Source organism: Carassius gibelio, chromosome A7, assembly GCF_023724105.1.
Source record: "Carassius gibelio isolate Cgi1373 ecotype wild population from Czech Republic chromosome A7, carGib1.2-hapl.c, whole genome shotgun sequence".
Classification (NCBI taxonomy): Eukaryota; Metazoa; Chordata; class Actinopteri; order Cypriniformes; family Cyprinidae; genus Carassius; species Carassius gibelio.
The window spans coordinates 1,244,109-1,255,499 of NC_068377.1; the positions used below are offsets into that span (position 1 = coordinate 1,244,109).

The window sequence follows — 11,391 nt, forward strand, 5'->3', positions numbered from 1 at the left end:
AACCTCACATCATAGATTCACTCTGACACTTCAAACCCGGCATCAAACAGCTTTTATGTCACAGCAGCCGACGCTCGACTACAAACACCGGATGAACAGGAAGAGACTGATTCATCCGTTCAAGAGCTTTCTGAGGAAAAATCAGCTTCTACTTCATCACACAGATGAGTCATACACACACACACACACACACACACACGAGTGTGTGTGAGTCGAGTGGTTGTGACGCAATCGTTAGCCTATTTTTACAAAAACTGTTTCTACGGGGCCATAATGTAACATAGAAGGTAATGGAGCCCTTTATACATTGTCGTGTATCTTTAGAAATAAATAATGGACAAACGGAGTCTTTAAATGCCTCAGATGTAAAGTTATTCGCTGTCAAAGTGACGCCAAAATGAATGGGAGTCAATGAGAATGCTAACGCAAGTGAAGTTCTGCTACAAGATGGCGGCACGCGGCCGACTTCAACTTCCGGTCGAGTTCCTTGCCGTCTGTATTCACAGCAATAAACTACTTGCTATAAGCTGATTGGTTCATGTTGAATAGCCAATGAGCTTGTTGCTTTACATTTAAATATGTAGTTGGCATTCACTAGAATATTTTGCAGGATGCGTCCAGTGCTTGTCTGAAACCCTCCACCTTCCCCAGCTCCACCTCTATAGATCTGCTATGGGTTATTATTTGTGCTATGTGTCTTAAATCCTCACAGCTCCACATCATCTTATGTGTTGAATCCCTGTTGCAAGAAGGAACACAAAAGCAATGCATTACTTTCCAGAAAGACTATAAGATACATAATTAGTGATTTTATAATGGAGTAACACAGTATTGTAATGCATTACTTTTAAAAGTACATTTTTCCAATACTACTCACAAATTTATATATATATAAAAAAAAAACAAAAAAAAAACACTATCTTCAAAATTTAGTTTTGTGTGAGGGTTAGGTTTAGTTGGGAGGTGAAAGCCTTTATGCATTTTAGAAAACCATCGCGCCTATGGAATGAACTCATAAAACACAAGCGTGTGTGTGTGTGTGTGTGTGTTTGAGGACCACAGCAGCACAAAGCCACATTGTGTGGATGAGAAAAGCCCCTGCGGCTCCGTCATCTGGAGTTACTCTTCAGCTGCTGCACACATCAGCACTTCCTTCTGGTCGTGTCACATATCTTCATGATCAGTGTGTCTGACTGTCTGAGACACCACCGCTGCTCTCAACATCACTGACATTACACACGCTGAACAGAAGTCTACGGCAAATGTCTGAAATGCCTGTTCGTTGCAGATTAGAAAATGTTAATGGAATAATGGCCACTTAAGTGACTTGAAGGAGACTTTCATGATACATTATTTCCCCTTCTGTAAAAATCACTTTACGGGTCCCCTCTTCCTCATCAGGCCCTAACCTCCCCCTTTCACGGTGCCCCGGTGTGTGTGCGTGTGTGTGTGTGAGTGTGTGTGTGTGTGTGTGTGTGCGCACGTGTGTGAGTGTGTGCGCGTGTGTGTGAGTGTGTGTGCGCGCATGTGTGAGTGTGTGTGTGTGAGAGAGTATGTGTGTGTGTGTGTGTGTGTGTGTTGAGTCTCATAGCAGGAATTCCAGTCTGTCCGATGAAGAGGAACTGATCTCTGTTCTCACGTCTGAACTGATCGTGACGTGATTGTGAAGCTTCGTCTGAATGGATCAGAATGTGTCACGTCTAGTTGTGCTGCACAACTATACATTATATATTTATCTTTTAATATGAAAAGGTTATCGCTTCCACCTCAGACTGAAGTGACAGGCCCCAAACCAAGCATTCATGTACCTCTTTATGGGGGCAGTTGCCCATAATATTCAGATTTGTGCTTCCTTTGTGGAAAAGAAGTACATTTTACCATACCTTTAAAAATAGTATTTATTACAGAAATAATCTACTCTAAAAGAACATACTTTGGTGTGAATGTAATGTTTTAGGCACTTAACTGCATGTTAATTTCAATTAATGACAATAATAAAAAGTATAAAATGGCAATTCTACTGAAACTTGTATGCAAAGTATTTAAATTGATTTAATCACTTAATCTATTTAATCAGTTAAAGGGGTTAGAAGTCATAATTCCCTTGATCATTTTGTATTTAAGAGGTAATTATACTATTCAACCCGCCCTCCTTGAACATAGACGTGAAAGTACACAATTCAAACTAGTAGGTTGGTCTCTTTTTAAAGAAGGCAATCTGCAAGTTATTGCAGAAGTGAAATCATTTAAAAAAATGAAGCATGAAACGTTGTAGAAGTTTAAATTTACTGTATTTATAAAATATTTTTAATCCAAAATTGCTATAAAATTAAAGCCATGGGTCTAAATAAGTTGTGTTCCAAATATGAAGTTGATATAAAAAAAAAAAAAAATGTTAGGATCCTATGTAATTTATTTTTAAGCGTTATACCACAAACAGCCACCGGGTGCCAATCAAACTCCATTGAATTTTTTTATGCATTTTTCTGTCACAAATGTATCAATTATGACACCTCCCACTAAGGGGGAGATTTTAAAGTACGATTCCCATGGTAACGCAGTGTCCAATTACAAAATAGTTTTCACAGGATGAATTTAAATATTTTAAGATTTAAAATGATATATAATTTATGTTGATTACTGAAACATTTGAAAGGGAAAAAGGAAGCAAATACAATGTTTTTTTTTTTTTTTTTGTGACAAAGGTGAAGATGATCACAATCATTTTCTATGGGGTTAAGGTCAGGTGAGTTTGCTGGCCAATTAAGAACAGGGATAGCATGGTCCTTAAACCAGTTACTGGTAGCTTTGGCACTGTTTGCAGGTGCCACGTCCTGTTGGAAAATTAAATCTGCATCTCCATAAAGTTGGTCAGCAGCAGGAAGCATGAAGTGCTCTAAAACTTCCTGGTATACAGTTGTGTTGACCTTTGATTCAAGATTCAAGATTTGTATTCGTCACATACAAAATTATATATAGCATATATAACCAGCAGTGAAATGTGAGTCAGGTCCGCTCCATGGACAGTGCAATTATTAAAGAAAACAACACAGATGAAAATATACATAAATATAGCTATGTAAGAATGAAATTAAAGTAAACAATAAAAATATAAGAATAAAATATAAAAAATGTATATTGTAGAATTAAATATAGAACGCAAAATAATGTGCATGAATGTAAACTGTAGTCTTAAATATTAAGATACCCAGGAATGTACAATAAGCAAATGTGCAAAACAGGGTGACACTGTTTTGCACTGTTTGACCTCGGAAAACACAGTGGACCAACACCAGCAGATGACATGGCACCCCAAAAATGAAACCCATGTCTTGCAGACGTCTGTGTGTAGTGGTTCTGGAAGCACTGACTCCAGCTGCAGTCCACTCTTTGTGAATCTCCCCCACATTTTTGAATAGGTCTTGTTTCACATTCCTCGTCAGGGTGCGGTTATCTCTATTGCTTGTACACTTTTTTCTACCACATCTTTTCCTTCCCTCTTCCTCTCTATTAATGTGCTTGGACACAGAGCTCGGTGAACAGCCAGCCTCTTTTGCAATGACCTTTTGTGTCTTGCCCTCCTTGTGCAAGGTGTCAGTGGTCGTCTTTTCGAGAACTGTCAGGTCAGCAGTCTTCCCCATGATTGTGTAGCCTACAGAACTAGACTGAGAGACCATTTAAAGGCTTTGCAGGTGTTTTGAGTTAATTATCTGATTAGAGTGTGGCACCAGGTGTCTTCAATATTGAACCTTTTCACAATATTCTAATTTTTCTGAGATATTGAATTTGGTATTTTCCTTAGTTGTCAGTTATAATAATTTACATTTACATTTATACATTTATTAGAAGCTTTTATCCAAAGCGACTTACAAATGAGGACAGTGGAAGCAATCAAAAACAACAAAAAGAGCATTGATATATAACTGCTATAACAAGTCTCAGTTAGCTTAACACAGTACACGTAGCAAGGGCTTTTAAATAATATAATAAATAAAAAGAAAACAGATAGAATAGAAAAAAGAATAGAGCAAGCTAGTAATATATAATATCTAATCATCAAAATTAAAAGAAATAAACATTCGAAATATTTCAGTCTGTGTAATGAATGCATATATTATATAAGTTTCACGTTTTGAATGGAATTAGTGAAATCAACTTTTTGATGATATTCTAATTATATGACCAGCACCTGTACATTGAAGTCAGTCTGCAAATGTGACACTCTATGATGTAATAGAGTGTGTAAACTCCGCCTCCGCAGAAGATCTATGCCTGCTTAGCCCCGCCCACAGATTCCACATTGCTGCCTGTTTAACCCCACCCAGCGATTTAAGCATGTAATGAAAATAACAAGAGAGGCAAACGTGGGTCTACATAGTAATGAAACTATAAATTTGCTCCAAAGATATCAAGACACTTTGCAGTGGCACATTTTTGAAAAATAGATTCTTTGCATTGCCTTTCTTGTGATCCTGACATTAGGAAAGAGTGGATGAACATTATTTTTAATGAAGTTCCAGACTATGTTAGTAAGATCATGGATCTTATATATGTATTATGTGTTCACCAATGCTTTGTCTGTTACTACCAATCAGCAACCTCCTGCTCTCTCTCAGGAAGCCTTTTTTTTTAATAACTCATCCATTTAAATTAGGGGGTGAAATGCTCGTTTTCACTCAATATCCTGTTAATCTTGAGTACCTATAGAGTAGTACTGCATCCTTCATAACTCCAAAAAGTCTTTATTTTTATTATATTTATAAGAGAAAGATAGTCTGTACCGATTTTTCCCGGAAAAACACGAGCCGCTGGAGGCGTGACGTGTGGGCGGAGCTAAAGAATCACGAGCGCCAGTAGGCTTTTGCGTTGAGAGCATGTGGAAGCTGTGACACAGATCCAGAGGCTGAAATGTAACAAGAGCAGCATCAGCAAAGGCGGTATGCTATGTGGTATGTACTGAAACTGTATATATTTGCTTAGCGGTTTTGGAAAATGACTAAGTTCCACTTTATGTCATCTTTTTTTTTTTTTTTTTTTAAGCTGTACATGTGGAAAGTGCAGTTTGATGACAACATCGCATGTTGTTTACTTGATGTGCTTACGCGCTGATAGCTAAGTTAACAACACAGAGATATTTGAAGGAGTTTTACTCACCGCATGTGGTTCCAACACACAATCGTGACCCTTTTCCGTTGGGACTGCATTATCCTTAAGAAATAAACGATGTGCAATCCGAAATGCAGGGAACAAACACAAACACTTGCACAACTCCGTTGATGCTCTGTAAAAATAAACTCCATCCACTGGTCCCTTAATGCTGTTTCTCTTTTGGTAATCTGTGCAGGGTTGTCTTGCCCTGGCAACCAAAAACACACTTCTTTTGTGACTTTGGCGACGCTCTCGCTCTGATCAGTGAAGTCTGTTGTTCTCTCAGTCTCACTTTAATATTCAGATGAGGAAAAAGTTATATAAATTTAAGTCATTGCGTGTCATCTTTCATATTGTGGGTTCATGTGTGAAATGCCTGCAATGTTTGGCTATCAGTAGATGAACATCTAAACATACGGAAATGTGTTTAAACTCGCCTGGATGCATGAAGCAGTCCGTGTGTGTGTGTGCGTGTGTGTGTGTGTGTGTGCGTGCCGATCAGAGCATCCTCTTTCTTGTTGTGTGGAAAAATGTGGTGTTTCACACTCTTTTCTTCAAAAGTCTGTACTATTAACCTGTCCATCCGTCCATTCATTCAGCCATCCATCCATACATCCATCCATCATCCATCCTTCTATTCATCCGTCATTCCATCCATCTGTCCTTTCTTTCATCCTTCCATTCATCCGTCCCTCCATCCATCTGTCCATCCATCAATCCATTTATCCATACATCCGTCCATCGTCCATCCTTCTATCCATCCGTCATTCCATATATCCGTCCATCAATTTATCTGTCCCACCCATCTGTCCGTCCATTCATCTGTCATATCCATCTGTCTGTCCATCCCTCCATCTGTCCATCTATTCATCTATCCCATCTGTTTGTCCCTCCATCCATCCATCTGTCCAATCATTTGTCCCATCCATCCATCCATCCGTCCCATCCCACCGTCCGTCCACTCATCCATCTGTCTGTCCATCCCTCCATCCTTCCATTCATCCATCCATCCATCCATCCATCCATCCATACGTCCGTCCATCATCCATCCTTCTATTCATCCGTCATTCCATCCATTCGTCCATCAGTCCATCCATCCATCATCCATCCTTCTATTCATCCATCATTCCATCCATCCGTCCATCCATTCTTCCATCCATACATCTGTCCATCATCCATCCTTCTATTCATCCGTCCATCCATCCATCTGTCCGTCCATTCATCGGTCACATCCATCTGTCTGTCCATCCATCCATCCATCTGTCCGTCTATTCATCCATCCGACCATCCATCCTTCCATTAATCTGTCCCTCCCTCCATCCATCTGTCCATTCATCTGTCCCATCCATCAATTCATCCATCCATCCATCCATCCATCCATCCATCAGTCCCATCCATCTGTCTGTCCATCCATCCATCTATCTTTCCATTCATCCATCCATCCCTCCGTCCATCCATCCTTCCATTCATCCATCTGTCCGTCTATTCATCCTTCCGACCATCCATCCTTCCATTAATCTGTCCCTCCCTCCATCCATCTGTCCATTCATCTCTCCCATCCATCAATTCATCCATCCATCCATCCATCCATCCATCAGTCCCTCCATCCATTCATCTGTCCCATCCATCCTTCCATTCATCCATCAGTCCCTCCATCCATCCCTCCGTCCATCCATCCTTCCATTCATCCATCTGTCCATCCCTCCATCTATCCATCCATCCATCTGTTTACAGCTGACCTAAAGCTGTTCGGCAAGATGTTAAAGCAAAGTTTTTGACCAGAAGTTGATGTTTACAGTAACACTGTTAGCGAAACACATGTGGAAACACATGAGCTCTGAACACATTCAGGTTTCTCAGGACAAATAAATAAACAGTGCGAGGACACTTTCAGTCAGTTGTTAGATCAGAAATCTGGTGGAACTGGTCTGTGAGTGAAGATCGACAGATGACAAAACACTTGCGGATACAACCCAGTCCAGGGTTTATTGCTGTTGTTGAGCTGATTAGCGTGAAAGCTGCTCATTTCTGCAGACGGCTGTGAAACAGACGCTCACTCGTGATGGACAAACACCTCAGTCTCACTCATCATTCATTAATGCTTCATCAGAAACAAAGCATCAGTCATTAGGTTTTTTTTTGCTTTTATCACTAAATTATGGAGTAGATTGATGTTACAAAAAAAAAAAAAACATTGATCTGCATTCTGTAAAACAATGTGTGAATAAATAAAGTGCTCTAAAACAAATCAAACCAATAATCCTTAAAATAGAAACTGATGCACATTTTAAAATTTATGAACTATAGGAAGCAGCTTTTTATAGTTTTGTTTTAATTATGTTGCCTAATAGTAATCAGTGTTGATGAGTTGTGAGAGTCCTAATGTGATCTAGTTCATCAGTGAACTGTGGTTAATGAGGTGATGCGTCGGCTGACAGACGATTCATCACTTAAACTACTTCAGGATAACTAATAACAAATTAAGCAGCATTGATATTCAGTCTTGAATATGAAGTGATACCGGTTTAAGATCAAATGATGTTTTTTTCCCTCACACTCAGACGTTCACACGACTGCCGGGATCCCAGGGACCAGCCGGTGAACAGGGTCAGTGTGTGGACGTGGCTTCCACACAGACGTCTCTCATTATGTCTGTGAATTGCACGTCTGGACTGAGTGGAGATAAACATTCAGCTCGGAGATCACAAACACCGCAGCTCTGTCGGAGGAGTTTCTCTGAAGCATGTGGTCAATGCAAACACAGTCTCAGTTCAGATTTGAGTCTCCAGTCTGTCTGCTGTGTCTTTATTCCTCCAGCTGCTTGAGAGAATATGAGCGCTGTTAACAAAAGAGCAAAAACTAGACACATGTTGACTGACACAGGCCGGCGGCTCCCTGCAGTGCATCTTGGGTAATCTCTGTGATGAGACTGTGACATAAAACCACTGATGGATTCACACGAGCCATCACTCCCGTGTCATCCACAGCTTTATAACATCATTGATGATGATCTTCAGCTCAGATCACAGGAGAACAGCGCCATCTGCTGCCCACAGCATCACTGCGTGTGTGAGACAGTTATTACAGGTTTATTACAGACCAAAGTCAGTATATCAGTTGGGTATTTATATTTAAAAAAAGTTGAAATGACCTTTTTTTTTTCTCTCTTTATTCTTCATATGAACAGTGTAACTACATACAGACACACTTCTGCTTCTTCATCATCAGTGGAGCACAGTTTTAGTAAATAATAAATGGAGACTGTTTGAAGACACGTCATTAAAGAGGCTTCGAAACATTCTGGCACTTCAAAGCTTTGTTAAACTTTATTACTGAAAAACCAGATGTTATGAACCTGTTTGACTCAAACAGGGCTGAAGAGTGCAATGATTAACTACAAAAACACCTAGTCAATGTACAATGTCCTGTAAGACGCAGAGCAGTGGGGGAAAGCAGAAATGAAGTGTTCGAACACTGGGAAACGTGATGTTAACGATGAAAGCAGCACACAGTGAGACGCAGAAAAGGTCAAATCAAACCAAACGCAAACTAAAATAAGCCTTAAAAGAAGAAAAAATCGTGACTTCTTAAACTACATATGTATTTGTCAAGACACTCGAGTCGTTGCTCCGCCCCTTTCAGCGCTTCTTAGGGGGCGTGGCCGTTCTGGGCGGAGTCACGGGTCGCCCGGAGTTCATCCCTCCGTACTGATACTTGGCCTTCTTCTCCGACGGCTTCAGGATCTGAGAATACAGCAAGAGCACAGCTTTAACATCGCAGACACTTTCACAAATGTGAAGAATTATCAATACACATCATTTATATTTGTCCTAATTGTCACGAAGATGTCATCAAAATGCAAAAAATCATGATAATGGTCCGAAAGACAAGCTTAATTTTCTTTTATTTTACAGTAGAGTAAGTTTTTCTGTTGATGTTGTGATGGACAGGCTGTGTTAGATCATGTGACCTGGAAGGAGCACATCAGGGTCTCGTCGACGCTCATCATTCCTCCAGCGTTGTCGAACTCTCCGCAGTAATTGGGCGCCGAGAACAACGTGACCAGCTGCCGTTTGGCGAAGAACTCGTAACCGTCTTCAACCACCTGCAAAACACCAGCAGAGCGTCTTCAACCAGTCCAACACATCCCCAGAGGACAGACCGCAGTGTGTGTGTGTGTGTGTTTGTGTGTCTCTGATGGAGAGCAGCTGATGAGGTTAGTCACCTGATGCGCGCGGCAGATGAGATCCAGATCGTGACGGTTCAGGAATTTACTGACCACATCTGCTCCGAAGGTGAAGGACACGCCGCGATCGTTCTCTCCCCAACCCTGAACATCTTTATCAGGATCTGACCACAGCAGATCACACAGCAGCCCTGGAGCACACACACACACACACACACACACACACACACACACACACACAGAGAGAGAGACACACACACACACACACGTCAGGACTGATTGGAGCTCAGCACATGGCACTATTATGACTATCGCTCAACTATACAGTGTCCTTGAGTGTTTTGAAAGGCAACTTTAAATAAAATGTATTATTATTATTATTATTTATTATTAGTATTCACACACTGTGAATGAACACCTGCCACATCAGAGTATAACAGAGGAAAAACACATTTCCTGTTTGATTACTGATCCGGAGATGATTATGAAGTATTTCTTTGTGTGTGTGTGTGTGTGTCTCTGTCTCTGTCTGTGTGTGTGTGCACGAGTGTCTCTGTGTGTTTGTGTGTGTCTGTGTCTCTGTGTGTGTGTGTGTCTGTGTCTCTGTGTGTGTGTGTGTGTGTGTGTGTGTGTGTGAGACCTGTATCAGGGACGTCTGTGGGTCTCATGATGCGTCTGATCTGCTCCATCGACTGCAGATCTGGAGAAAGCCCTTCAGAGAGAAACACAGCAGTGTTAGATGTGTGTGTGTGTGTCACTGGTTGAAGCTAACGAGCTAGCGCTGCTAAACCTGCCTCCGTGGCAGCAGAAGATCTTCTCGTCCACGATAGCAGCGATCGGCAGACAGTTGAAGCAGTCGGTGAACGTCTTCCACAGTTTGATGTTAAACCTGCGCTTGCCTGCAGGAAAACAAACGATATCACACAAAAACACTGGGACGTCTGAGTCGCATCATATATATATATATTAATCTCATTATGAAATATGACATGTTCAGGACAGGTTGTGTTTGTTCTTGACTTTATAATAGGAATAAGAAAGATTTCCTTGTAATAGTGTATATTTGCAGTGGGTTAAATGTGATTATCTGTCATTACATGAGAAAGGCAAACAACCTTAATGTTCATTTTAAAAATATAACACTTTTTTCTGATATTTCTTTTGTTGTGAAATCCATGCCACAATTATTTGCAAAGTAATGCAAAAGACAATGAAGTTTTTCAAAAAAAGATAAATTGTTTTATTCTGCCCTCCATTGGTTTGTAGATGTGTGTGTGAGTGAGAGAGCAGCTGGGGTCAGGACTGGGACTCACACTCGTCGTAGAAGCCGTAGATGCGGTTGATGGAGGCGCACTCGTGGTTCCCGCGGAGCAGGAAGAAGTTCTCGGGGTACTTGATCTTGTAGGCCAGCAGCAGACAGATGGTCTCCAGAGACTGCTTCCCTCGGTCCACGTAATCCCCCAGGAACAGATAGTTGGCCTCGGGAGGGAAGCCTCCGTACTCGAAGAGCCGCAGCAGATCGGTGTACTGGCCGTGGATGTCCCCTGCGCACCAGGAGCGGACACATGATAAGCTTCATCACACACAGCTCTGCACCTGAAGACACGCTGTGCATCTGTCAGACTCACCGCAGATCTTCAGAGGAGCCTCCAGCTCCAGCAGGATCGGCTGACTCAGGAAGATCTCACGCGACTTAATGCACAAACCCCGAACCTCTGCCTCCGTCATCTGAACGATCTTCCCTGGACGGCATCCTCGCACTGAAACAGCACACAGCAGCGTTAACATCCACACAAACCGAATCCAGCGGGGCTACGTCATTCTTATGTTACACTGTATATGTGCACGCGTACATCACTTTCAAATAAGAAACAATAACAAGTCTAGAAAAACAGCCTAATACATGCAATTTCAAATATTTCTTAAGTGATTCTTTTATAAAGGACACCACTTTCTCATAACGCAGTGAAGCAGCCCGTGCATGAGAGAATAACACGTGGGATATTATGGAAAGTAATCCAAACCATAAAAGCCTAGCCTACATATATTTTTTAAAT

General features: G+C 41.2%; 1 protein-coding gene and 2 long non-coding RNA genes across 3 annotated transcripts in view; 1 reads left to right on the forward strand and 2 right to left on the reverse strand.

Annotated features, from left to right (window-relative positions):
* The window catches only part of LOC128017682 (uncharacterized), a 181,154-nt gene that overhangs the window by 134,066 nt on the left and 35,697 nt on the right, over window positions 1-11,391 (reverse strand). The window lies entirely within an intron of this gene.
* Window positions 1-11,391, forward strand: part of LOC128017679 (uncharacterized) — a 141,811-nt gene that overhangs the window by 92,063 nt on the left and 38,357 nt on the right. The window lies entirely within an intron of this gene.
* Window positions 8,447-11,391, reverse strand: part of LOC128017591 (serine/threonine-protein phosphatase PP1-beta catalytic subunit) — a 6,670-nt gene continuing 3,725 nt past the window's right edge. Inside the window, exons 2-8 of the mRNA XM_052603035.1 lie at window positions 10,963-11,094; window positions 10,648-10,878; window positions 10,129-10,233; window positions 9,975-10,046; window positions 9,374-9,525; window positions 9,119-9,253; window positions 8,447-8,891 (exon numbers count right to left, since the gene is read on the reverse strand). Coding sequence (XP_052458995.1) covers window positions 8,787-8,891; window positions 9,119-9,253; window positions 9,374-9,525; window positions 9,975-10,046; window positions 10,129-10,233; window positions 10,648-10,878; window positions 10,963-11,094 — 932 coding nt within the window. The 3' untranslated portion in view covers window positions 8,447-8,786. The remainder of the gene's footprint in view (window positions 8,892-9,118; window positions 9,254-9,373; window positions 9,526-9,974; window positions 10,047-10,128; window positions 10,234-10,647; window positions 10,879-10,962; window positions 11,095-11,391) is intronic.